The 27,979-nt window shown below is 55.8% G+C and overlaps 1 protein-coding gene across 2 annotated transcripts; it reads left to right on the forward strand.

The window, feature by feature from the left end:
- On the forward strand, nt 1-27,979 carry TFAP4 (transcription factor AP-4). 2 transcript variants are annotated; one of them, XM_080830621.1, is made up of 7 exons: nt 1-1,220; nt 22,935-23,100; nt 23,218-23,316; nt 23,750-23,920; nt 24,938-25,078; nt 25,989-26,141; nt 26,900-27,979. In XM_080830621.1, the coding sequence occupies exons 2-7, from the start codon at nt 23,026-23,028 to the stop codon at nt 27,092-27,094; spliced, it is 834 nt and encodes a 277-aa protein (XP_080686747.1). In that variant the 5' UTR covers nt 1-1,220; nt 22,935-23,025; the 3' UTR covers nt 27,095-27,979. The 2 variants fall into 2 exon arrangements, with proteins under 2 accessions (XP_080686747.1, XP_080686746.1); XM_080830620.1 differs by lacking the exon at nt 1-1,220 and adding an exon at nt 15,965-16,303.

Below are 27,979 nucleotides of genomic sequence, written 5' to 3' on the forward strand. Positions count from 1 at the left end.
CACGGCAGCATCACAGCAGCCAAAAGGGGGAGACGATCCAGATATCCATCGGCTGATGATGAGGTAAATAAAAACGTGGTCCATTCGTACAGTGGAGTGTTCCCGGCCACAAAAAGGAACGAAGCACTGATGCCTGTTACCACACGGATGAACCTTGGAAACGTGCTGAGTGCAAGAAGCCCGAACAAAAGGCCACGTGCTGTCTGATACCATTGATTCGAAGCATCCCGCGTCGGCAGATCCTTAGAGGCAGAAGGCACCCGAGTAGCAGGACTGGGGATAGGGGGAGGGGGGGGCTCGGGAGGAACAGTAAATGCTAATGGGGACTGGGTGTCTTGGGGTGTTGAAGATGTTCTGAATCGATTGGACACAACATGGTGAAGATACTGGAAAAACTGTTGGATTGTGTGCTTTAAGATGGTAGCCTGCTACATGGTTGGGGTTCTCTGGGCACTGCCCTGGTTCTAGGGAAATGATGGCGGAGACGTGCTCTGTAGAGATTTCAGGCTCAGCTTATAAGTCATCCCCGAGAGAGGCCCCACCCCGGTAACCCCCCCACCCCTGCCCCCTGTCATTGGTTGTCTGTCTCAGCCCTTCTGTCTTTCCTTTATGGCTCTTCCCACCCTTGGGACTGTTTGCTCTCGCCGGGCTGAGCTCCCTGACACAAGGCGCTGGTCGGCATCTTGTTCGTTGTCCCATAGTAGGTGCTCAGGCACCTGCTGAGTGGATAGACCCGACTACGCTGCTCAGTGGGGGGAGGTCCCCGCCGGGGTCTGCGCTCGCTGCAGGAGAGAGAGTCAGCAGAGCAGATCAGGGTGTCTCCCGGCCCCAGCGGCTTTCTTTGTCTCTCTGTTGCAGTTCCAGGAGAATGTCTCTGGAAAGGAAGCCCAACGCCCCGGTCTGGCTGGGAAGAGGCAAAAAAGGGGAGGGGAGCGGGAGTGGGGGCCGGGCGGGCCTGGGGAGGAAGTCTGCAGCCCCAGGCTGCCGAGGGTGTGGCGTCTGTGTTTGCACCTTTGGAATGCAGCTGATTCACTCTGGGGGGAGCCCTGTGCAGCCGCTGCTGCCGCCTTGGATCTGACATCTGGAGGCTGAATTCCAGGAGGAGAGAGCCAGATTCCTGCAAGCAGATGCCAACTTTGAAGGTCAAACTAAGCGGTGGAGCTGCTTTAGGAGGAGGCCCAGAGCGCCCAACACTGCCCCACCCCAGGATTCTGGGAGAGGTGAGACCCAGCCCCGAAAGGACCAGATCCTCTCTGTGAACAGCCTGGGGCAGGGAAGCGAGAGATCTGCAGTTAGACTTGGTTCAGAGACCAGTTAGTGAACAGTCCTATAACTGCGTGGGCCAAGGGCCTAGCTGGTCCGACACTCTGCTATGGCACCGGGACCCTGGCCTCCCTCTCCTGGCCCAGTGTCCTCTGTGTTGCTCTCCTTTCCCGTCAGTGCTTCCGGAAGCCTGAGAACTCCCAGCTTGCCTCTCCTCAGGGCTCCAGCAAGCCCCTTGGGTTCTCAGGTCCCAGCTCATCTCATGCTGAGGGACAAGCCTAGCTCAGGAGCTTGCCCCAGTACAGGGCCAACACCCCTAGAACCACATGGAGAAAGTGGGAGTGAGGGAGTCCCCCAAAGGAGCCAATGCCAGGACCACACCCCCGATCTGCTAAGCCTCCTATGCAGGACCGGCTTCTGGGACACTGTGCTCAGCTTTTTTTTTTTTTTTTTTTTTAAGATTTTATTTATTGGCAGAGGCAGAGGGAGAAGCAGGCTTCCCGCTGAGCAAGGAGCTCGATGCAGGACTCGATCCCAGGACGCTGGGATCATGACCTGAGCCCAAGGCAGCCGCTTAACCAACTGAGCCACCCAGGCGTCCCTGTGCTCAGCTTTATGGCCTTTACCTACTGGGTGTCCTGCTGGCTAATTTCCTTAAGCTCTCAGAAGCTCATTTTCTTCATCTTTGAAATCTCTCAGGATTCTCGTAAGGATTGAATGAGACAGTGTGTGCAAATCCCTTGGGACCTTCCTGGCCCAGAGGAGACACGATGCTTACTAGTTCCCTTTCTCTTCCCTTTACGTGGGTTCTAGTTATTCTGTCTAGATGTGTGTGGTCTGAAAGGGCCGTGCATGTGTGTATGTGCATCGTGCATGTGTGTGTGTGTGTACTCACAGCAGGCATGGCCCTTTCCCTTCTACAAGGCATTTGTACTATCTGGCTTCTCCCCGGACAGGGTTGGGGACTACACAGGACAGAGGGGAGAGGCAGGAGGGACAGGAGACGGGTGGGAGGAGAAGCCTGTGTGGTGCCTCACCCGTGGGTCTACGGGCTCAGGCCAGCCTCTGGGGTCCCTCCGTGGGCCCTCAGCTCCCCCTGGGGCTGCAGGAAGGCCCGGGTTCTGAGGAGTAGCTGCCTCTGTCCCTCCAGTGCCACATTAGCTGCGTGTCTGGACCAGGCTTGCTGATCTTCTATGTTCTCTCGCCTGTGGAACCTGGAAGTCTGGACCTTCTGGGAGGGCACAGAGCAGGCCTACTGCAAGCTTTTTGTTCCTGTTTGTGAACTGAAGCAAAGCACCTCCCATAACCTGCTTGGGGCACACAGAGAGCGAGGGTGGCCATGCCCCCCTCCCCCCGGGCTCTGTACCCTCTACACCTCGCAGAAGCCTTTCCTGCCAGCCTTGTGCCCCTGGGTTATTCTCCCCATGGCCTTGCGTTCAGTAGCTCTGTGCAGAGCTGACATGGCAGTCAGGGGCTCCTGCCATTGGTCACTTTTGTGTATCCTGTGCCATTAGCCCGACTCGGTCACTTGTCCCAGGCTGCCAGGACCACTCTGCCAGTTGTCTTCTAGGTGTCGAGCATGTAAAAGTATGTTCATCTCTTTCATCACAGGACAGACTCTCTGAAGTTGAAGGACGTAGTCATGAGAGCTGCATTTTCTGAGCTCTTTCCAAGTGCTTTTTAAAAATTGAGATATAGGAGCGCCTGGGTGGCTCTGTTGGTTAAGCGTCTGATTCTTGATCTCAGCTCGGGTCTTGATCCCAGGGTGGTGAGTTCAGGCCCTGCGTTGGCCTCCATGTCTGGGTATGGAACCTACTTAAAACAAATAAATTAATAAAAATTGAGATATCATTCACATGCCATAAAATTCACCCTTTTAAAGTGTACAACCTGGTGGGTTTTAGTACCTTCAGTGCTGCATCCGTCGCCACCTTCTAATTCCAGAACATTTTCATCATCCCAGAAAGAAACCCCTGCGGGGTCACCAGTTGCAACAAATGCGCGGCTCACGTGGAGGGTGGGGACAGTGGGGCAGGCTGGGCGCGTGCGGGGGCAGCCGGCGGGCAGAAACCTCTGTACCTGCTGCTCCATACGGCGATGAACTTCGAACGGCTCTAGAAAAATACAATTGATTAAAAACAAAAACAAAACAAAGACAACAAGAAACCCTGACTCCATTAGCAGTCCCTGCCCCTTCCTCTCTCCCCCAGCAGCCATCAGCCTGCTTTCTGTCCCTGTGGACTTGCCTGTTCGGGACATTTCACATCCGTGGCTTTGCGTGTCTGGCTTCTCTCACCAGCGTCGTGTCTTCACAGTTCCCCCGTGCCGTGGCAGGTGTCAGCACTTTGTTCCTTTCTGTGGCTGGATACTTGTCCATTGTTGCTTTGGCTAGACTGGAATTTGTTCATTCCTTCATCCGTCCGTGGACATTTGGGTTGTTTCTACCCTTCGTGAATAACGCGGCTATGAACGTGCATGTGCAATTTTTTTGAAGAAGGAGTTTTGATTTGTTTGAAAGATTTTATTTATTTGGCACAGAGATCACAAGTAGGCAGAGAGGCTGGCAGAGACAGAGGGGGTAGCAAGCTCCCTGCTGAGCAGAGAGCCTGATCGAGCGAGGCTCGATCCAGGACCTTGAGATCATGCCCTGAGCCAAAGGCAGAGGCTCAACCCGCTGAGCCACCAGGTGTCCCTAGAACTTCGAAGGAGGTTTTCAGGTTGGTCAAGTGTCTGCCTCTTGGTTTCCGTGCAGGTTGTGATCTCAGGGTCGTGAGGTCAAGCCCTGCTTCAGGCTCCATGCTCAGCACAGTGCCGGCTTGGGATTCTCCCTCCCTCTGTCCCTCCCTGCATGTGCTGGCCCTCTCTAAATAAATAAATAAAATACTAAAAAAAAAAAAGAAAAAAAGAAGGCTTTCAATCTAAGTGCTGCTTTTTTTAAAAAAAAGATTTTATTTATTTATTTGACAGAGATCACAAGTAGGCAGAGAAGCAGGCAGAGAGAGAGGAGGAAGCAGGCTCCCCCCTGAGCAGAGAGCCTGATGGGGGCTCGATCCCAGGACCCTGGGATCATGACCTGAGCCGAAGGCAGAGGCTTTAACCCACTGAGCCACCCAGGCGCCCCAAGTGCTTTTTTTTTTAAAGGTTTTATTTTCATTTATTTGACAGAGATCACAAGTAGGCAGAGAGGCTGGCAGAGACGGGGCGGGGGTGGGGGGAAGCAGGCTCCCTGTAGAGCAGAGAGACCGACCTGCAGCCGGTCCCAGGACCCTGAGATCATGACCCGAGCCGAATGTGGAGGCTTCACTAACTGAGCCACCCAGGCGCCCCCAATCCAAGTGCTTTTTGACAAGCACCTCCTGTAATCCTCACAGAAACCCTGAATGTTGATGCTGGTGTGCTCTAACTTGGGCCGATCAGGAAATAGGCTCAGAGAGGGGAGTCAAGGTCATGCTGCTGCAAGCAGCGGGATTCTCCGGCTCCTGGCGACCAGGCAGGCTCCCATGATACCTGCTGGAGGTCTTTCCATCCAGTTTTAGCAGAGCCTTGCTGAGCACTGCCTCACAGTAAATGCTGCAGTGGCGCTCCGTCATGTGGCCAGCGGTGGTGCCCTTGCTCTGGGGACGCACCTGGAGTTATAGGAGGTCCCTCCTGCCACAGATTCATCCCCAGTCCTGGGACCAGACATTTCCCGTGTCGTCTGGATGCTGCTGTCAGCCTATCTCACCTTGCTTTCCTGGGGGTCCTGGGGCTCCCCTTCTTGGATTTGGCACATAGACCCACGTTCACCTGCTGGTGAACTTCGCTTTTTCACCTTCCTATGCAGCATGGTGGCTAAGGGTGCCAGTCAGACAAGCCCAGGTTCAAGTCTGCTCTGGCTGCATGGCTTCGAGCGAGTTTCTTAACCTCTCTGAGCCTCTGCTCGTTGGCAGCAGTGGTCATAATAATTCTACCTGTGAATCCAGTGGTGTGGTGGATGAGAGGGCAAGAGAAGGGAGACGAGGCACTCGGTCGGTGCCCAGCACCTCACACACATCTCTCACACAGTGACCCGTCTCTGGTTGGTCCTCACTGTGAAGGCAGGCTGGCAGCCAGCCCAGGGACAGGGCAGGGAGCTTTGTGTGTCTCCCTGCCCTGGAGCTGTGGGAGGCTCCTATGACTCAGTTCTGCTCAAGGAGGGGGATGTCAAGGCCAGGCTTCTGAGGTCGGGACCCCAAAGAACCTTCCATTCTCCCCAGTCTGCCCTCTGTCCAGCTCCCCACCTGGTGCTCGGGAAGCTGGGTGGGCCCGGTGCATTCTCTGCTGGTTGCTTGGGTACGGCCCTTGGGCCCCTTCCCATGATTTGCAGCACAGACCGACAGACTGGCTGCCCCCTGGCCAATGGGCCTGGATACTGGCCGTGACCCTTGGAGTGCTCAGCGTGGGTGCCATAGCCCGGGCACGAGGCAGGAAGGCAGCCATCCCGAGGCAGGAGTGGAGCCTCAGGGTCCTGCCAGGGAAACGGTCTCTTCTCCCCGCTGCTGAGACTCAGCCTGTCCCAGCCCTGCCCCTCTCCTCCCTTCTCACGTTGCAGCTTCTGCTGCTGCTGCTGCTGCTGCTGCTGCTGAGAGGCCACTGCACCAGACGGAAGTTAACCCCCGGTGTGCTGGTGCTGGCGGCAGCGTGGCCAGAAATGAATGGCAGGGGTTCAAGGTCCAGGGGTGCTGAAGAAAGAGAAAGCCCACCTGACACCAACCCCTCTGCTCCAGCCTGGATCCCCTCCGGGGTGCTTCTCTCTTCTCCTTCCTCCCTGTCTGCCCAAACTTGAATCCACAGCCTTTCCTGACCCCCAGGAGTTGTTTCTTCCTTTGGCTGTCTGGGCAGTGACCACTGACCACAGAATGTGGGTTCTATCTCACCACGTACTTGACCTTGTCATTTCACGTAGACCATGGTTTCCCCCACCCCCCATCCTTCCCCACACCCAGGCTGGCTCCTCTCTTGCATTTGGCCTTGCCTTGTCTGTCCGGGACCCTGCCACCAGTAGCAGGTGCCAGCATGGGAGCCACTCTGGGGGCAAGAGCATGGGCAACTGGGAGGGGCCTGACCCTGACTAGAGGGGATGATCTTGGGCAAGTCCCTAGGGTATCCCAGGGCTTTGGGTGCCAGATCGAGGGCCAAACAGAACGGGAGTAAAGCTGCCGGAGCAGCAGCTGGCCCGTGGAGACGCAGGCCACGGGTGCGCGCAGACACATGTGCCTCTGGGTGTGCTGGGGCTCCGAGCCCACCCCTCCCCAGGGAGACCCACTCCTGCGGCCTCTCCGATCAGAGAAGACCTCTGTTCCTTCCCAGCTTGGCCAATCCCCACCCACCCTTTTCTGTCCTCAAATGGGACTTGAAGTCCTGCCTTCCCTCCCCCATCTCTGTCTACTCCTTCAGAGGAGAGCTGACGTTGCTGACAAACCCTGGACACCCTCCCCGAGTTCAATAGTGTCCCTAGTTGTCCTCTTCCAGTCGCCCTATGCTTTGTACCTTCCCCCTGAACCCCAAATACTCCCTCCTGGATTTTTGTGTGCCTTTGCTCAAACTTTGCCCTCTCTGGCCACACTCCCTTAGTTTTGGGGCTGACTTGCTCTCATTTCTTTTCTTTTTTTAAGACTCATTTATTTATTGGGGGGGGGGCGTGATAGTAGAGGGAGAGGGACAAAGAAAATCCCAAGCAGATTCCCCACTGAGTGCAGAGCCCAGCCCAATGGGACTTGATGTGGGGCTCGACGTAGGCTCTACCCAAAGCTCGATCCCACAACCCGAGATCATGACATGAGCTAAAATCAAGAGTCAGACACTTAACTGACTGCGCCACCCAGTGCCTCCTGACTTGCTCTCATTTTAGTGTTGACTAGATGCCCTGAGACTCTGTCCCCACTTCCCCCTGAATTCCCTGGTGGAAAGGGCCTGGGCCAGGTGTCAGGTCCCACATTTCCCTGGGGGAAAATCCCCTAACAGAAGGAGGTGAAGGTTTCCCATGGAGTGTGACGGAAGGAGCTGGGTGCTGATGAGGTCCAGGACAGGGCACAATGATGGAGCGTGAGCAGGGGGCCGCCCCAGTGGGCTGAAGTGTCAGGCCTGGAGACATTGGGAAAAGGACCAGAGATGGGGATGGGGTGCATACCAGAAGTGGACGTCCACCGCCCTTTTCAAGGGCTTGCTTCTGAGCAAAGTGAAACAGATTAAGCAGGAAGAAGGAAGCAGGCATCAGAAGGCCAGGGCCTTAGGTCATGTAGACAAGCCAGATGCCCCCCAGATCTGTAGAACCTTGAGGGTGTGGGGAGGCAGGTGGTCAGCCCCTCCACCCCAGTACCTACCTTGGGTTCCCCAAATGTGTTCACACCAGCCTTAAACACAAAGCATCGTGTGTGCCAGGCGCCCCCTAGTGGTTGGGGGACCCTAGCCTCTTTGGCCCAGAGATCTCTCCCTGTCTGGGCAAGTAAAGGGGACCTGGGCACTGGGAATATTGGCTTTTGTTCCAGACCCCAGGAGGGCCATCTGACTCTTATTCTGCCTTCCTGGGAGTGTTCAAGATCCTCTCCCTGGCAGGAGCATTTTATTTCTATGGGACCTCATTCCAGCTCCAACAGCTGGAACCCCTGCCACCTCCTCCACCAGCAGGCTGGGGGCCCCATATACACTAAAGCATGCTGGGGCTCAAAAGGCCATTTGGTACATCCCCCAGGTCCTGGCCTACTTGTGTGGAGGAAGAAGCCTTCAATTACAGCCATTCAGGCCCCATCTCTGGTTCTCTGCATGTCCTTAGGGAAATCCCTTAACTTTCTCGGCACCTCCCGCACGTTCCCGGTCTATGGCAGCTGGGTTCGCATAAAACCCCTAGTGACATTTGTCCTCCAGTCTTCCCCTCCTGTTGAGCGTGGGTGGGATCCGTGCATGCGGTGTAACTCCTGTGATTAGCTTATGTGAGATGGCACACTTGACCCTAAAGTAGACAGATTAATCAGTGAGCCCTTTCAAAGCAGGGAGTTGGGGCACCTGGGTGGTTCAGTTGGGTCATGATCCCAGGGTCCTGGGATCGAGCCCCATATCAGACTCCCTGCTTAGCGGGAAGCCTGCTTCTCCCTCTCCCCCTCCCCCTCCCACTCCCCCTGCTTGTGTTCCCTCTGTCGCTGTGTCTCTCTGTCAAATAAATAAACAAAATCTTTAAAAATAATAATAATAATAAAAAAGGGAGTTTTCTCTGGCTGCCCATAGAAGAGGAAGTTAGAAACTCAAAGCGAAAAAGGGGTCGGCATGAGGGACATCCTCTGTTGTTCAGATGAGGGGGCCAGAGGGCAAGGGCCTGAGAATGGCTTCTAGGAGCTGAGCCTTGTCCCTGGCCAGCAGCCAGTAAGACAATAGGGACCTCAACCCTAGAGCTGAGAGGAACTGAATTCTGCCCATAACCCGTGAGCTTGGAAGAGGATCAGAGCCCCAGAGGAGATCATAGCCCCGGCCCACACCTGGATTTCAGCTGGTGACACCCTAAGCTGAGAACCCAGTCATGCCTTACCTGGCCTTCTGACCTCTGGAACTGAGTGATGATAAATGGGTGCTCTTTTTTTTTTTTTTTTAAGATTTTTATTTTTTTAATTTTTTATTATTATTTTTTAAAGATTTTACTTATTTATTTGACAGAGAAATCACAAGTAGGCAGAGAGGCAGGCAGAGAAAGAGAGGGGGAAGCAGGCTCCCTGCTGAGCAGAGAGCCCCATGCGGGGCTTGATCCCAGGACCCTGGCATCATGACCTGAGCTGAAGGCAGACACTTAACCAACTGAACCACCCAAGCGCCCCTTTCTCTGCTGGTGGCGAGCCTGCTTCTCCTCTGCCTCTGCTGCTCCCCCTGCTTGTGCACATTCTCTCTCTCTCTCTCTGACAAATGAATAGATAAATCTTAAAAAAAAAAAGTACAATTGGGTGGTTTTTAGTATATTCACAGAGTTGTGCAATCATTGCCTCAGTCAATTTTAGGATATTTTCATCAGCCCACGATCTCTCCCCTACCCATTAGCCGGCACTCCCCATTCCCTCCTGCTCCCAGCCCCTGGCAACCACTCGTTTGCCACCTGTTTCTGGATTTGACTATTTTAGATATTTAACTTAATGGAATTGTATACCCTGAGTCCTTCTGTGACTTCCTTCTCTCACTAAACACCAGGTTCCAGGCTCCATCCAGGTGGTGGCACATATTGGTACTTTGTTCCTTTTTTTTTTTTTTAATATTTTTTATTTTTTATTTTATTTTATTTTTTTAAATTTTATTTATTTATTTGACAGGCAGAGATCACAAGTAGGCAGAGAGACAGGCAGAGAGAGAGGAGGAAGCAGGCTCCTGGCTGAGCAGAGAGCCTGATACGGGGCTCGATCCCAGGACGCCGGGATCAGGACCTGAGCCGAAGGCAGAGGCCTAACCCACTGAGCCACCCAGGTGCCCCTATTTTATTTTATTTTTAAGGAGAGGGAGAGAGAGGAGCGCCTGGGTGGTTCCATTGATTAAGTGTCTGCTTTTGGCTCAGGTCATGATCCCAGGGGTCCTGGGATTGAGTCCTGCAACAGACTCCCTGCTCAGTGGGGGGTCTGCTTCTTCCTCACCCTCTGCCCCTCCTTCCTTGTGTCCTCTCTATCCAATAAATAAATAGAACCTTAAAAAGGGGGGGGGCGCCTGGGTGGCTCAGTGGGTTAAGCTTCTGCCTTGGGCTCAGGTCATGATCTCAGGGTCCTGGGATTGAGCCCTGCATTGGGCTCTCTGCTCAGCAGGGAGCCTGCTTTCCCCCCACCCCCTGCCTACTTGTGATCTCTCTCTCGGTCAAATAAATAAATAAAATGTTTTAAAAAAAATTTTAAAAGGGTAGGCAGAGAGAATTTTTTTTTTTAAGATTTTATTTATTTATTTGACAGAGAGAAAGATCACTAGTAGGCAGAGAGGCAGGCAGAGAGAGAGAAGGGGAAGCAGGCTCCCCGCGGAGCAGAGGGTCCGTTGCGGGGCTGATCCCAGGACCCTGAGATCATGACCTGAGCCGAAGGCAGAGGCTTTAACCCACTGAGCCACCCAGGAGCCCCTGGGAGAGAGAATCTTAAGCAGGCTCACCCCTAGTGCAGAGTCCGACACAGGGCTTGATCCCACCACCCTGAGATCATGACTTGAAATGAAAACAAGAGTCAGAGGCTTAAATGACTGAGCCACCCAGGGGCCCCAGTACTTTGTTCCTTTTTAGTGGGTAAGTAATACCTATTGGATGCATACCACATTTTTTTGATTCATTTATCTGTAAAGCCTGTCGATGACTCTCATTCACTCTTCCTACCTGGAATTTGGGGATGGGGTTGGGGGAAGGGCAGCAGTGGGGAAGAAGGGAGCTGGGTGGGCTCCTATTTGACAGTATAGAGGAAGGAGGGCCCATGTTCTGAGGCCACACTGTGGTCCCAGCTCTTTTCCCTGGGTCAAGCCAGCCCCCTCCCCGCATCTACTTTCCAGAGCAGTGTCTGCCCCGGGGGTCTGCAGCCAGAATCCAGCTCCAGGGCGCCAGCTGTGTGTCAGCTATGTAGATGACAGTCTGCATTTCTAAAACAGATTGACGAACACAGGGCAGTTAGCTGCTCTCAGTCTTTACAGAGGACCTCCCCTCCCACGCCATACATTTCAGAGGGCAAATGGTCTGCAGGCTGAGTGTCAACCCCCCTGGCCCTATGTGCAGGCATCTACCGTAAAGCCCAGCAAAGAACCTTACAATACACCTGTTCTTTTCACCTGTGGCAGGTTTTAGCAGGAAGGGAGAAGAGCTTGGCCCCTCCTGTGTCCCTCCCCTGCACACCACCACCAAACCCTGTGTTTCTTCCCCGGGTCCGCTCAGATGCCTCTGGCCTGCTCTGCTCATGGCAGCCTGGCATCAGCGGTAACAATTACCGCCTACTAATGCTCTGACATGCCAGGTGAATCACAGACTTCTTGCAACAGCCTGTAAGCCGGGTGCGGTAGGGCCTCTGTGTTCCCGGTGAGGAAGCTGGGTCAGGCTAAGGAACTTGCCCGTGGTCGCCCTAATACCTGAAGCTGGGGTTCAGGCAGAACCTGGATTCTGAACCATACCATACGGCTTCTGGTCCTTTTTGGAACTCTGTTGTCCAGAAAGCAGGGAGTATGTGTGTGTAGACAGAGACCAAGTCTAAGGACTTTAGCTGTTGGGGTGTCCCAGATGCCAAGCAAAAAAGAACAAGAAGGTCACATACAGTGAAGACAGAAAACAGAGCTCCTTGGAGGTCACCAGTGATGCAAGGGTAGTTTTCTTTCTTTCTTTTTTTTTTTTTTGCAAGGGTAGTTTTCATGGAGTTGGAGGGTGGGCAGGAGAGCAGGGGAGATTGAACAAACACCCGCTTAGGGAGTTCTGCAGTAAAGAACAGCAGGGGGAGTGGTAGCTGGAAGGGGTGGAGGGTTGTGGGTGTTTTGTTTTGTTTTTTTAAATGGGAATAACACAGCGTGTTCTTGGTGATGGAAAGGATCCAAGAGAGGGCGCGCAGTGAGGATGCGGGAGAAACATCTCTGAATGATACTCACGGAGGGGTTGTCCCTGCACGGACAGAGCGCGGATGTTCACGCAGACACGGGCCGGATGGCGGATGACAGGTACAGAGAGGAAGGCCGAGGCAGCAAGAGGCGCTTGTGGGATTTTTCCTCAAGGTTGGTCCCATTTTCTCAGAGAAACGGGACTTGAAGTCGTGCACCTGAGTGAGAAGGTGGGGAGATGGTGAAGGTCTTGAGGAGAGAGGAAAAGATGGGAGGAAAAACAGACCAGGGCAATAGGAGTTTCTGCTGTGGGATGTGAAAGTAAGATCAGTCAGCTAGGTTGTGGGATTTCCTTTTCTCGGGCTGTTCGTCTAGTGGGGAGGGTCAGGGGTTAGATATGCAAGGGAAGGATTATACTGATGGGTGTGAATTCTAAGCTGGGTAATGAGGGAAGTGAGACAATAAAGGGTCAAGCCTTTCGCACTATCAATGGGGTCAAGGGAACTAGAGCCCACGGGTCAAATCCAGCTCCCTGGCCATTTTTTCTTTTATTGTGGTCAAATGTATAGCATAAAGTTTGCTGTTGTCACCATTTTGAAGTTGGTGGAGTATGTGACTTTTGATCTTGGGGTCATGAGTTCAAGCCCCACATTGGGTGTCAAGCCTACTTAAAATAAATGAAAATGAAATACGTTTAAAAGTGTACAACTCAGTGGTATTAATTACATTCGCAGTGTTGTGCAACCATCACTGTTTCCAAAATTTTCCATCACCCCAAACAGAAACACAATATTCATTAAGCAATAAGTCCTGTCCCCTCCCAACCCCACCACACGCACCCCCTCAGTAACCTCTGCTCTACTTTCTGTCTCAGCTGAATTTGCCTATCTTAGGTATTTCATGCCAGTGGAATCATACAATATGTGATCTTTTGTATTCTGGCTTCTTTTACTTACCATGTTTTCAAGGTTCATCTGTACTGTAGTATATATTAACACTTCATTCCTTTTTAAGGTTAAATAATATTCCATTGTATGGATAGACCACATTCTGTTCACCCACTCATCACTTGAGGGACAGTGGGTGCTTTGCATTTTTTGGCTGCTGTGAGTGCTGCTGCTGTGAACACTGGCGTACAATTACCTGTTGGGGTCCCTGTTTGCATTCTTTTGGGTATATACTTAAGAGTGGGACTGCTGGGGCTTATGACAGCCTCTGTCAGGTTTTGTATGGCCCCTGAGCTAAGAATGCTATGGTCCCCTCAACGTGTTGACATCCTAATCGGTAGAATCTGTAAGTTACCTTATGTGGCAAAAAGGGCTTTGAAGATACAACTAAGGCAAGGATCTTGAGATGGGAAAACTATTCTGGATTATCTGAGTGGGCCAAAGGTCATCATAAAAGAGGCAGAGTAGGCAGAGTCAGAGGAGGAGATATGGCAATAGAAGCAGAGGTTGGAGTGAGCCACTGGAGTGGGGTCACAGTCAAAAAACATGGGGAGGGGTGCCTGGGTGGCTCAGTCATTGGGCATCTGTGTTTGGCTCGGGTCATGATCCCAGGGTCCTGGGATCAAGCCCTGCATTGGGCTCCCTTCTCACGGCCTCTTCCACTCCCCATGCTTGTGTTCCTTCTCTCGCTGTGTCTCTCTCTGTCAAATAAATACATAAAATATTAAAAAAAAAAAAAAAGGCAGTCTCTAGAAGCTGGAAAAGGTAAGGAAAGGAGTCTCCCCTAGAGCTTTCAGAAGGAATGCAGCGCTGCTGACAACAGGATTTTATTTTTAAAATTTATTTATTTATTTATTTTTAAAGATTTTATTCACTTATTTGTCGTAGAGAGAGAGCATAAGCAGGGGGAGTGGCAGGCAGAGAGAGAAGGAGACTGACCACAGAGCACGGAGCCCCAAGTGGGGCTCGATCCCAGGACCCTGGGATCATGCCCGGAGCTCAAGGCAGCCACTTAACCTGACTAAGCCACCCAGGCACCCCAGGATTTTATTTTTTTTATAAATGTTGAACTATATTTTAAAAAAAGATTTTATTATTTGTCAGAGAGAGAGAGAGAGAAAGAGCACAAGCAGGGGGAGCGGCAGGCAGAGGGAGAAGTAGGCTCCCTTGGAGCAGGACCTTGGGATCATGACCAGAGCAGAAGGCAGACGCTTAGCCGACTGAGCCACCCAGGCGTCCCCAACAGCAGGGTTTTAGTCAAATATAACCCTTTTGGACTTCTGACCTCCAGAGAATACATTCACATTGGCTTAAGCCAGGAACTTGGTGTTAATTTGTTACAGTAGCAATGGGAAAGTATTACATGCCCTTTACAGAAAAAGTTTGCTGACCCTAATTTAGAGCAGGAAGGTGACTGAGAGAATCAGGGGTGGGGGCTCTAAGGGGTTTTGCAGGGGGCACAGCAGACCGAGTTTGGGAGTCCTGGGAATGGGGACAGCCTGGAGTTTGAGGAAGTCTTGTGTCACTTGGGGAAAGAGGGCTGAGTCTTGGGAGCGAGTTGGAGTGGGGTGGTGGGTGGAGGCTGCTAGGGTATTTCGGGCCTTGGGGGAGGGGCAGCTAAGACGGGGGCAGGGCGGGGGGGGAAGGGGGCATCGTTTCGGCACCTTTCGCATAAATGGGGAGACCAGTCTGAGTGACAGGGCCCTCAGGGGGAGCCAGTTCCCTAATAGTAACTTCTCCCGGTTCTCATCCATTCATTCCTTCATTCCTCCATTCAGGCATTATAGACCTGACTCATTGTATACAGTTATGTGGCCCTGTATCCTATTTGCCCCCCAGAAATCATCATTTCCTGAGCACATTTCCTGCCCCATACTGAGACTTCCCAGGGACTGGGATCTGTACTGAGAGAAATTGCCCAACATGTTGCTTTAAGGATCGGAGAACATGCATGCAGAAATCTGCAAGGTTGTCGCAATATCTAGCAACAATGATAGTTTCTAAAGTAACAGTAACTCCTGCGATTAGTAGGAATATTTTAATTAGGAGGCGCGATTTGGGCGGAACCTTGAAGGCGGATGGGATTGGGAAAGGCGGTGGGCAGGAGGGAGGACATTCCAAGGCAGGCGTGGTCTTCCTGAGCCAGGGGCCAATCCTCCAGGAGCCAGGGGAGGGGACGTGGGAGGGAGGACGGAAGCTGGCCGCTACAGCGTCCCTCCCTCCTCGCCCCGGGCGGTCACCCGTAGTGGAGAGCGCACCCTGGCGGAGGAGCAGTCCCTCACTGGCTTAGACATGAATGAGAAGCTTCGGCCCTCCGCCTCCTGCTGTCCAGCCTCCCCGCGAAGGGAGAAAGTGGGAGGCTGGGTAATAGGGGGTACTAGGCAGCAGCCATCAGACCTCCGGGCCGCCCTGGCAGCCTGCCCCCGGGGCCGCTGCCGTCCTGGCCAGCCTCCACCTTTCACTCCCCCACCGGGGCCCCCGTTTCCTAAGGCAGCCCCAGGATCTGAGGCGCCCGGCGCGCCCCCCCTTTGCTTCCTCCTCCCCGGCTCCGGGATTCCCAGGCTCCGGAGTCTGGGCTGGGCGGCCAACTGGGCAGGCAGGGAGGGAGGGGGCTGGCTGGCTTCCGAAGTCGGCCCCAAGTTACATGTGGGAAGAGGTGGCTGTGACGCAAGTTTCCAGGGGGCCCTGGGCTCGGAGGGAGCGCGCCAGAGCGGCTCCTCTCCGTGCAGCTGCAACCGTGAAAAAGAAAAAGCCCCGAGCAGCACCCCAGGCTGCCTAAGCCGTCTTCGTCGGGCCCAGCTGCGCGCCCTCTGTCCCCGAGAGCCGCCGAGTACGGAGACCCTGCATCGGGCAGTCCCTGCCGGACCCCGGACGCACGGGCTAGGCTCCCTCGCGGTGGCTGGCCTTTTTTTTTTTTTTTTTGCAACGCTTGCCAACCTGTCAGCTGATGGACCTCATCACCCATAGTGGCGCATGTAGCTCGGCCGCAGCTCGCTCCATTCACGCCGCGCCCCCCCAGCGGGCTCACGGCCCCCGGCTCCCGGTGCCGGGGGGATAGGCCCGCAGACCCAGGCCGCAACCAGCCCCCGGGGGCCGGCGCCCCTCTCGCCCCGGCCTCGCGCCGCCCGGGGGGCGCTGCAAATAGTCCTTTGTTTACATGCAATTCCTTACTCCGCGGAAGGAGGCCGGGGGAGTGCTGAGTTTTCACCAGCTGTTTCCCGCCTTGAAACAGACATCTGATCAGCTGCAAACACACACACACATACACACGCCCGGGGAGGCAGGCCGGAGAGACCTCCCTCCCGCCCCTCCCGCCCGCCTCCCTCCCCTCGCCGCCGCCGCCGCCGCCGCCGCCGCCAGCATCTGGGACCGGCCGTTTCTGCACCTCCGTCCGGCGCTGCCCTTTGATTCGGATTTCCATCTTGCATTCTCCGGCGGACCGCGGGACCCGGCTCGTGCAGAGGAGGGGGGCCGATCGCTATGGAGTATTTCATGGTGCCCACTCAGAAGGTGCCCTCTTTGCAACATTTCAGGAAAACAGAGAAAGAAGTGATAGGAGGGCTCTGTAGGTGTGTACTCCTCCTCTCCCCCACCCCCTTCCCATGATTGCAGCCCCCGGCCAGCCCGCCTGGGCTGGCGCGCGTGTGCGCACGCATGGCCCGCGCTGCCGACCCCGCTCGCCTTTCTTAGCTGCCCTGGGCGGCTACAGCCCCGCGCGCCGGGCTTGCGCTGCCGGGGGACCCTCCTCCCCCGGAACATGGGGGCCCCAAGCGGCCCCGGTCACTTTTGTCCACTGCAGGCGGGCGAGTCGCGACGTTTGTAAATTGCAAACAGACCCACGTGGTTCTGCAGCAGTCCCGGCCATGCTTGGTGCTGGTGGCTTTCCCCCCCGCGTTTCCTCCTCCCCCTCCTGCGGCGGCTTCCTTCCTCTCCCTCCTTCTTCGCTGTCTCCGGGTGCTCCCCTCCAAGGGGACTTGGGGAGCCCGGGCCACGCGTGGGGCCGTGGCGCGGGCGGCTACAATGCAGCCACGCCGCGGCTCTGGGCGCGGGGGGGGGATCGGGGAGCCGGGTGATGTGTTTGCAGCGAGCGGGGCTCTGGTGGGGTTGGGGGGGCGTGCTCGAGTGGGGGGCGAGGATGGGTGGGACCCGAGAGGCCGGCACTACCAGCCGGGGGGCGCCGCGGACTCCCGCACGTTGGCGGCCGCTTGCTAGCTTGCCGCCCGCGCCCGGGCGCTGTTTACTAGCGAGGCCTGGACGTGACTCTGCAGCCCTCTTGGAGTAGGCGGACCTCGGCGCGCAGCCTCTCGGGAGCTGTAGTTCCCGGCGCCCCGCCGGAGTGGCATTGTGGGAGTTGTAGGCGCCTCCCGACCACGCTTTCCTCGCACAAAGCTTGGCTCCCGAGCGCTGGATGGGCCAGGCAGGCCCGGTGGGAGTGCTTTCTGGCGAGGGGGCACCGGACGCCGCCCCTGGCTTCACGAGGCCGCTGCCTGCCGCACGCAGGTCTGGGCTGCAAACTTTCCCATCCCACGCCCCTCCCCCCCAGCTATAAACCGAAAGCGTTCAGTCTCGCAGCCGGGTGGGTGCGTGGGTGGGGGATCCTAGGTCCGAGGCCCTCCCCGGGAGCCACTTCCCAGGTCTGACCCGGGTTGCTCCAGATCCACCCTTCACCAAGGGTGATGGGTGTGCACCACTCGCATCCCGTTGCCCTGGACACTTGTTAAAATGCATGCGCCGCAGCTTCAATGGCCAGAAGGGCCTGGGCATCTGCACTGGACATGGCCCACGGGACATGGCAGTGCCGCATCTGGGACTCTCCTGTATGCCCAAGTTTGGAACCCACAGCCACCTTACAACCATGCTGCTTCTGGAGCGAAATGGCTCCCTAGGGCTGGGGCCACGTGCTCCGCCGCCCGGGGCAGGCTGGGCGGGGATTGAGGGAGGAGGAGCCTGGGGCGGTGTGGCCCAGACGGGTGGACACTGACACCAAGGGCTGCAGAAATCGGGTTTGGGGAAGGTTACTGCGCCTGGATATGCACACACCCCAGCTCGCCCCAGGGCTCCTCCTACCTTAACAGTTTAAAAGTTCAGGACAGTGGGCGGCCAAGGTGGTAGCCACTCTGGGGACTGGCCCTTCCAGAAGGTCTGCCAGGAGGACCTACCTGTAATGGATAAATAAAAAAAAAACACTGTGGAGCTCTTAGTATGTTTTAGGGACTCGTTCTGCTGGATTTTTCTCACTGAATTTTCATACTGTTCTCAGTTAAGCGGCCTTAAGATTGTCATATGGGATGAGGACACTGGCCTGAGAAGGGCAACTGGCAGGGCTGGGACTTGAATCCTGATCCTAGAGCCCTGCTCCTACCCCTAGTGGCTGGCTGCTCAGAGAAGGGCTGGGGGCGGCTATTTGGGCCTGATCCTGGGTAGGCTTGGGGACCTCTGGCCGCCAGGCCTAGGACTTTGTTGAATCCTCACTTGGCCTCTGAGGACTCTGGCTTCACTGTTCCTGTCCCAAGCCCTGCTTTATAGGAGTCCAGCAGTCTCTGGGGTCAGATGCCCCAGGCTCGGGCATGGGGACATGCTCAGCCTGCCTATCTGTGAGACAGTTGTGTAAGCCCGTGCAGTGGGTGTGGAGTTGGGCCCTCTGGGTTTGTTCATTTTCAGAAGCAGCTGTGGGGTGAGGTGGTATCAAGTGTGTAGACTGTGTGGGACATTTGGGCTGTTTGGACTGGCTCCTGAGGCTGGCAGGCTTTGGCTTCGTTCTATCCCTCAGGGACTAGAAGGACTCCCTCCCTCTCTCATCCCTCTCCCAGGCCCACTGGAGGGGGCTGTACTGCACAGCAGGCGCCAGTGTGTGTCCCGCACCCCGCATCACCCTCCTAGCCCCGCTCATGCCCAAGCTGGGTAATTTTGGACCTGTGTAGTTGCAGTGCTCTCCCCTTCTGTAAAATGGAGCACCTGTGAAGGTTGGCCATGTGTCTGGAAAGCGCCTGGTGTCTGTTACAGTAGCCCTCAAAACTCATAAAGGCAGGAGGATTGTGGTCTTAAAGTGTTTACCTGCTGCGCTTGGTAGTGGGAAAGAGACCAGTTCCTGGGAGGAAGAGACAGGGCCTTTGGAGTGTGTGCTGAGTCCCTAATCCAGAATGTATATGGCACCTACTCTGTGCGGGAAACCGGAACTGATGCTGTCCTAACAGCTCAGAGTCTGGTGCTGAAGAGTCTTCTAAGCCACATAAGAGAGATCTTGGGATCTTCTGGAGTCCTGGGTACAAACTCTGGAAAAACAAGGCATCCTGTTTTCCTCAATCTCTTTTTTTCTTCTTCCATCTCTCTCTCCCTCCCTCCTCCTATCTTTTTTATAACCTAAGGATCATTTTTCTTTCCTTCCTTATTTATTTATTTTAAAAATTATTCTCTGTGCCCAATGTGAGGCTTGAACTCATGACCTCCGAGATCAAAAGTCTCATGCTCTACTGACTCAGCCAGCCAGATGTCCCCCCATGTCTTGTAAATTTCACCATGACCCTATGAAGTGAGGCAGTATCCCCCCATTTTACAGGTGGGTAAACAGGCTTTGGGAGATGAAGTGCCTTAGCATGGGGTTCCACGGCTAGCAAATGGCTGGGCTGGTTTGTACTTGGACACAGTGCAGGGAGCTCCCTCTGATCTGAGGGGCCAAGGAAGCCATAGGGAGGCAAGAGGTGTTCCTGATGGGAACAGCCTGGCCATGCTCTGTTCAGAGCCGAGGGCAGGGGTGGCAGTCTGGGCAGAGTGAAGTGTATGGATAGAAGCATTGGGACTGGGTGAAGGCCCTGAGCTGCTTCAGTACTTGGCCTTGGGGATCCGTGCCAAGGGTCACTTCTTCCCTCCTGTCTTCTTGGGGTGTGGGAGAAATCCCATGTGAGCTTTCCCACCTCTCACTGTCAATGTTGAATGGCAGGTGTGTGAGTGACTTTGGGCCATGGAAAATGAGAGTTCTCCGTGGCTAATCTGAGGCTGGAACCAAGTCTGGGGATATAGGTGGATGGGGACTGCTTGCCTTTGGACTGGGCAGGAGAACAGGTACAGGTCAGGATTCTGCCTTGAGTGTGGTCACTACTCTAAAGCCTCTGATTGGTATGGTATGCTGGTGCTATTCCCAGGGGGTCGTCTGGGGCTACTCTGGTATTGGGGTGGCAGTCTCAGCACCCAGGGGTGGTACCCAAACTGTTCTTGGCCGTTGGCTGCCCTTCTGGAGACTGGCTGTCGGAGGGCAGTTCGGGAAGGAGAGAAGCAACAGACGCTGGGTGTCAGTGGACCAGGCTCCCTTCTCTGCTCACCTGCGAGTCTGAAGTTGGTGTGGAGGGGTCGGAGGCCCTTACCATTCCTGTAAATCACGTTTATGTGCGCAAAACTCAGAAGTGTAAGAAACTTTGAGGTATTTGCAGAAAAATCCCCTTTATCCCTATCTAGTAGAGTAGCTAGAACAGCCCTCTGTTGCAGGAATCTGGTGGGTCAGCATTCGGGAGCCCTGGTTGGCCAGCACGCCCACCAATCAGGACCCCTGGTTAGCCATGATTCCACCGGTCAACAGCTGGTTCGCCATGCTTTCGCCAATCAGAACCCCTGATGAGTCAACATTCCGCCAATCAGAACCCCTGGTTAGTCCACATTGTATTAGAGAAACTCAGCTGAGTTTCTGGTATTAGAGAAACTCAGAAACCTGTAACTCACAAGGCTATTTAGGTGAGTTATCCATTAGGGTCTTGGTGGCAGTCCATCACGAGGAACTGCAGCTTTGGGGTGAAATCTCTTTTCTGTGACTTAAGTCTGCATTAGGTTCCCCTGTAGCTGGTTCCTGAACCAGGAGGCGGGGCGGATGTACTTGGTGGCGAAGGGAGCAGAACGGCTGGAATGATCAGAAGAGCCGGGATGAGGGGACTCCTGACCCCTGCCTGGGTCCTTCACTCTCCGTTGGTGTCCCCAGTTCCTGGGCATCCTGGGGAGAAGGACGGAGCTGAGGGTCTCCCAGGGCAGAGATTTTCATGGACGGACGAGCTGGCTGGTTGGGGGAGATGGGGCTGAACTCTGGTTTCTCTGGGGGTCCGGGGGAGTTGGTAGGACTTGGATGGGGGCGGGGGGGGGCAGTGGGGGCTGGGACGTGCAGGGGCCTCACTGCCTGCACCCTGCTCCTCCTGTCTTTCATGGTGGACTTGGGAAGGTCACTTCACCTCTGTGCGGTCCCACTCTTCGTGGGAGGGGCAGGGACACTATCTACTGAGGCCATACACAGGGCTCTGGTAAGCGGCAGCCGCTTCGTGAGCCATCAGTGGAGGGTACCATCAGCAGGGGGAGGAGAGCTGGGCTTTGGCATCTGCAGGTGCCTGTTGAACCCTGGTCTGGCTGTCTGACCTTGGTGGCTTGGCCTCCTCTGGACATCTCACTCCACCTCTTTTTTTTAAAGTAAGCTCTATACCCGACATGGGCCTTGAACTCATGACTCCAAGATCAAGAGTCATACGCTCTTCTGACTGAGCCAGCCAGGCTTCTTACCCCCATCGTCTTCTTCTCCCCCTCCCCCTCTTCTGTAATCCACCCCCCACCACAGAGGGTCTGGAGGGTACATCCAGATCAGGGAGCCGGGACTAGGTTCTACTCCTCCCCTCCTCGCCGCCTCTCCCCCACCAAGGGCAGGCAAGCCACTGTGTATCAGGTCTCAGGGTGGCATCCTCTCTGCCACCCCATTGCCTCCACTGTAGGGGCAGGGAAACTGGGATGGGTGAGGTGCCTCTGGCCCAGAATTGGAGCCATATGACTGGTGGTCTGACTCTTAAGACTCTGGCCCTCATTCTGAGCCCCGAGTCTCATCTGTGAAGAAAGGGTTGTGGCCCCCTTTCGAGCATCGACACTCCAGGGAAACTGCATCCTGATGGAGGGGGTCCAGGGAGGCCTTGGGGGTGCTGGTAGAGGAGAGGGCTTGTCTGTGGACCCCCAGCTGAGGCTGATGTGGACTGCCTCTCTGTCAGGAGAGAAGGCCAAGGCCCAGGAAGGGGCAAGGGTGAGTGCAGGGTCCTGCAGGCCTGGAATGGGACAGACGGGGTGGGCGGGAGGCGGGGGAGCGGCCAGGAAAGGTCTTGGCTGTCTCCAGCTGTCACAGATGTGTTCTCTTGGGTTTCTGAGCAAACTCCTTTCCACCTGGGGATGGGCATGGGTGCTTGGGCACCTCTTTGAGCCCTGTGTCCCCATCGATAGAATAAGGTTGCCCATAGTCCTTTTCTCCACTTCTCTAGAACCAGGGGTGTGAGCTCTCTTGGCCCAGGCCTGGACCAGGTCACCCCAGGAGGGCCCCTCAGGAAGAAGCCAGGGCTGTGGCTTTGGGTGGGGCCGGTGGCCTCTTCTGGGAGCCCAGCATCTGGAAGCCATCAGGCCAGGGGCGGGGGAGTTGCAGGAGAGGGCCAGGAAAGGGGGAATGCCTCCTCTAGGCCACACACAGGCCCACCCCTCGGGAGCGGTGGCATTGGGCCCACAGGCCCCACTGCTGTCTTTGCCTCCTGCCAATGCCTCTGGGCCCACAGCCTCTCCCCCTTCCACTGGCCGCCTTCTCTCTCACCCCGCTGGCTGCTGCCCCTGTGGGATGCAGTCACGTAATTTGCAGTAACATTGCCGACTGCATGCTGGGAGCTTTGCTTTGCTGGCACTGGGTGGGCCTGCCTTGGGGTGCGTGGGCTTGGGGGGAAGTCTCTCTAGGGGTGCTTGGTCTGATGCCCCTTCTTGGAGTGAGCGGTACTTGTCTCATTTTTGAAGTCTCAGCCCTGTCTGGGGCCAAGCTGGGGGAGGGATGTGCTCCCCAGTCCTCAAGCCTGCAGCGCTGAGGGAGGGTGGGCCAGGTGTGTAACAAGGCGCTCAGAAGTGTCCCAGGGACAGGTGTCTGCAGTTGCTCTTAGGGACCGTTGGCATCAGAATCACAGAGATTCTTGGTAGCCATTCAGGCTTCGGGGCCCCACCGACACATGCTGGCCGACACTGGGGCTGGGACCTGGGGGCTTCCCAGAGTGTACTACTCTGTCACCTTCCTGGTCTGCCGCAAGTGTAGGCAAATTCTGCACCGGGAGGGGATGATAGCTCTACTAGGGGCCCTCTGCAGAGGGATTGGAAAGACAGGGTCCCACCAGGGCAGGGCACGGAGGGTACCTAGCCTGAGCCTGTCTCTGTCCTCCCCTGCAGCCTTGCCAACATTCCACTGACCCCTGAGACTCAGCGGGACCAGGAGCGGCGGATTCGGCGGGAGATCGCCAACAGCAACGAGCGGAGACGCATGCAGAGCATCAATGCGGGCTTCCAGTCCCTCAAGACCCTCATCCCCCACACAGATGGAGAGAAGCTCAGCAAGGTGGGCTAGGGCCCGGAAGGCTTCCTGGAGGAAGTGGTGGGCTCTGGTGGGGAGAAGAAAGAGAGCCTTGGCAGAGGCTCCCTGCTAGGGTCCCTGACTCGTCCCTCCCGCCCCCAGGCAGCCATTCTCCAGCAGACGGCAGAGTACATCTTCTCCCTGGAGCAGGAGAAGACCAGGCTCCTGCAGCAAAACACACAGCTCAAGCGCTTTATCCAGGTAGTGCCCCTCCCCCCACCCCCGTGGAGGCCCCCCCACTGCCGCAGTGCCCTGCTGTCCTCCTGGCTCCCTTTCCCTTGTTTGACCTGTCCTGGCTCCACCATGGCCTTGGACTTCGATGGGGTTAAGGGCTGCATCTTTCCCACTGACCTGCCTACTGCAGGCGTTTGCCTTCCTGGGCCTCAGTTTACCCATCGGTCAAGTGCAGTGGGGTGGGCTCTGGAAGGAACCGGGTGATTTCTGGAAAGCAAGTCCATTCTGCCTCCCTGCCTGGCCTTTGGCCATTTTTTGACTTTGCGGAACGGGGCTCCTTAGTGCCGGTGCACCTGGGCCAGGCAGGCTTGGGGGTTGTGAGGGGTCCTCTGACTTTGCTGCTGTTGGTGGTGCTGTTGGTAGTATGGGGGCACACTCACTGGCCCCTTGGGGTCCCCAGGAGCTGAGCGGCTCATCCCCCAAGCGGCGGCGGGCTGAGGACAAGGACGAGGGCATCGGGTCGCCGGACATCTGGGAGGACGAGAAGGCGGAGGACTTGCGCCGGGAGATGATCGAGCTGAGGCAGCAGCTGGACAAGGAGCGCTCGGTGCGCATGATGCTGGAGGAGCAGGTGAGGCTCCTGGGTTGAACAGGTATTTGCAGGAGCACCTGCCTTGTTCCGGACCTACGAGTGAGGGACCCAGGGGGGACCAAAGCAGACAGCTCGCTTTCCTTGGGGTCACTGTCTGTGTGGGGTGGAGGAACCTTAGTCAGAGGATCTCACACTGTAAAAACACAGCTGTGGGCCGTCTGGGGCACTCAGGTCACGATGCCGGGGTCCTGGGATCCAGCCCCATGTCGTGCTCCCTGCTCAGTGGGGAGTCTGCTTGTCCCTCTCCTTTTGTAACCCCCTGCCCCCCACTTGTCTGCGCAGGCGTGCGCTCTTGCTCGCTCTCAAGTAAATGACTTCTCTTTTTTTTTTTTTTTTTTAAAGATTTTATTTATTTATTTGGCAGGCAGAGATCACAAGTAGGCAGAGAGGCAGGCAGAGAGAGAGGAAGGGAAGCAGGCTCCCTGCCGAGCAGAGAGCCCAACTTGGGGCTCGATCCCAGGACCCTGAGACCATGACCCGAGCCGAAGGCAGAGGGTTAATCCACTGAGCCACCCAGGTGCCCCTCAAGTAAATGACTTCTTAACAAAAGAAAGTAAAATAAAAACACAGCTGTAATAAAAGCCACATGCCAGCGGTGGGCACCAGAGAGGCAGACTCGGGCTGGTTGCAGAGAGGCTGCTCCTCGGCCTCTCCGTGGAAGTGACTTTTGCTGAAGTTGGGAGGTCAAGTCTGGAAGTCAACCATGCAGAGAGGGGAGAAGGGTGCTCCGCCCGGAACGGCCTGGGCGGGGGCCTGGGGGTGGGAGGGAGTGCAGCGAGAGGGCGGCAGAAGAGGAGATGAGTCATGGCGAGCCTGGCGGGCTGAGCTGAGGACTTTGGTCTCTACCTTGAGGGTGGCTGAGCGCCATACCAGGGCTTGGCGGAGGACAGAGCTTGGGGTGGCCGACCTCAGCGGTCCCAAGGCTGGGCTGGCGGCGGGGGGAGGCGCCGGGGTGTGGTCCAAGCCCTGCCCCTGAACCTATTGCCCTGCCCCCAGGTGCGCTCGCTGGAGGCCCACATGTATCCGGAAAAGCTCAAGGTGATCGCCCAGCAGGTGCAGCTGCAGCAGCAGCAGGAGCAGGTGCGGCTGCTGCACCAGGAGAAACTAGAGCGGGAGCAGCAGCACCTGCGGACCCAGGTGAGCGGAGGCGTCAGGGAGGGGCTCTCACCTGAGTATCCGTGCCTCTGGGCTTTGGTGGGGTGACTCGGGGCCTAAGGTGACTGGTTCCCAGGTGCCCTGCAACATTAGGGCACTGAAGCCTTGTAGTGGCCCTTGGAGGCCTGAGCTCTTACTCTTCCGATTTTACTGATGGCAGAGTTGAGGCACAGAAAGGTTACATTGCATGCCCACTCGTGATCCTCAGGGACTTGGCCGTCTAAACCCAGCGTCTACGCTCCTGACAACCAGTGTGTTTTTCTTTAAGATTTATTTACTTTTAAAAAAATTTTTATTTACTGATTTTAGAGAGAGCGAGTGAAAGGGAGCACGAGTGGGGGGAGGGGCCGAGGGAGACAGAGACTCTGAAGCAGACTCCCTGCTGAGTGTGGAGCCTGACGTGGGGCTCGATCTCAAGACCCTGAGATCGTGACCTGACCTAAAATTAAGGGTCGGATGCTTAACCGACTGAGCCACCCAGGTGCCCCTCAGCCATGGGATTTATTAGATGTTGAAGTGCTTCCTTTGTGCTGGAGAGCGGGGTGGGGGAGGGCATGGGATCTCGGATGGCTGGAAGCACCTCTCTGGACCTCCTTTCCCTCCTTTTTTTTTTTTTTAAAGATTTTATTTATTTGACAGAGATCACAAGTAGGCAGAGAGGCAGGCAGAGAGAGAGGAAGGGAAGCAGGCTTCCCCTTTCCCTCCTTTTTAAAATAAGAGAGGTGAAGCACAAACTGGCTGGCCCTCTGTGAGTGAAGGAGTTCAAGGGCTGGGGTGGCTGGCAGAGGCTCTCTCGAAGCAGATGGTTTTGAGGGCCATCCCTCTGAGCGACGGAAGGGAAGGGGCAGCTCCTGGAACCTTTGGAAGGAGACTGAGGGCCTCTGTCTTGCAGCTCCTGCCCCCTCCGGCCCCCACCCACCACCCCACAGTGATCGTGCCCGCGCCACCCCCTCCCTCCCACCACATCAACGTCGTCACCATGGGCCCCTCCTCGGTCATCAACTCTGTTTCCACGTCCCGGCAAAATCTGGACACCATCGTGCAGGTACCCGGGCTTGGGGACGGGTTCTCGTGTGCGAACAGGCCCTTTGTGTCCATCCCCGAGTCTCCCTTTCTGTGTCTGCGGTGGGAGGGGGCTCCGGAGAAGGTTTAGGGCAGAGAAGGAGGGGGTGGGCAGCATGCCCTGGAAGACGCCGTTCCTTCCCTCCGTGGGATTTGCCGAGAGGGCTCTTTGCTCCCTGAGAGCCCTGGTGTCGGGCTCCTGCATCCAGCTCTCGGGTTGGTCCGGAGCTTCCTCTGAGCTCCATCTCCCAGGACCCGGGGCGGGGGTGCAGGTGGCAGCGGCTGGGTGGGAGACAGTGAAGCCTCGAGCGCAGGAGGAAGAAAGGAGATGATCGGCTCTGTGGGTCGGGCCCAAGGTTTCTGCTGTGCCCACCTTCGCGTGGTGCCCCTTGGGCAACCCAACGGCGTCACAAAGAAAGAAAGAACCAAACGAGAAAACCCCATCAACCCCTGCAACTGTAGTTGCGCATAAACCCAGTAAATTGAAGAATAAAGTTAATGACAGAGACCTTGCATAAGTGAACAGGCACTTTGAAATATATCCATGGGGGACGCGTGTGATTCTCCTGAGGAGTTTTTCAGCTTAGCAGAGGAGTTCCAAAGGTTGGGCGGGCCAGCCGCTGTCTTGCCAGGCTCACTTGTGGGCCTTTCTGGGCTGTGTGTGTGGGGTGGGAGGGGATGGTGGCTGTCCGAATGTCCCCAGCAGCCCTCATCACAGCCTGCCCCACCTCCCCGCCCCAGGCGATCCAGCACATCGAGGGCACCCAGGAGAGGCAGGAGCAGGAGGAGGAACAGAGGCGAGCGGTCATTGTGAAGCCGGCCCGCAGCTGCCCGGAGCCCCACGCCTCTGACACCGCCTCCGATTCGGAGGCCTCGGACAGCGACGCCATGGACCAGAGCCGGGAGGAGCCAGCAGGGAACGGGGGGCTTCCCTGACCACCCCCCAGCCCTCCTCTCCCCTCCTGGGGCTGGAGGGGGCCGGGGGGCAGCAACAGGGAGCAACGCAGGTGAACGAGTGAGGAATTTTTACAAAATTATGACGTCATTTGGGTCTCTTTTATGACCTCTTTTTCAATACTGTAAATCCACCTTTGAGCGAAGCCACCTGGCCTGAGGTCCCGGGGGCTGGGGTGGCAGGAGCGCGTGGGAGCACCGGGACACCTGGGGCTGGGCCTCGCCCCGGAGGCTGGGGGAAGCTGACACAGCCTGGCCTCTCTCCGCCAAAAAGCATTTTTTCATTTCAACGTGTTTTTAAGAACAGGGAAATCAAACAAAACCCCAAGATATTCTGCCCTCCCCAGAGCCAGCCTGAGACCGTCAGTTTTTGACTCTTTCCCTCCTCCTTTTTGTTTTTTTCCTTTCTCCTGTAAGCACTTACATGGGTTGGGGGTCTGGCTGGGTCGGGGCTCTCTGGGGGCCCGGGGGTCTACAGTGCTTCTCGGTTGGGGTTTGCTGCTGCCCTTCTCCCCTCCCCTCCCGGCCTCGGCTCAGCACGAGGATTTGCCACTCCCCATCACCACCCAGCCCCACCTCTCCCTCCGGATTTCCCATCTTCTACCCCAAAAATGTCTTTGTCTCTCTCTTTTTGTTTTGTTTGTTGTTGGTTCTTTTTGGTTTTGGTTTCGTTTATCTTTTTTGTTTCTTGTTTCTTGTTTTTTTTTTTTTGTTTTGCTTTTTTGTTTTGATTTTTTTTTCTTACAATTTTGAGGTCTTTGTGTTCAAGGAGAAACTATTATATTTTGTTAAGAAAGTGGGGGGAAAAACCAAGAGGCCACCGTGCCTTTATAAAGAAACAAAATAAAGTTTGTACTTTGTTTTTTA

This window comes from Martes martes, assembly GCF_963455335.1.
Source record: "Martes martes genome assembly, chromosome: 18".
NCBI lineage: Eukaryota > Metazoa > Chordata > Mammalia > Carnivora > Mustelidae > Martes > Martes martes.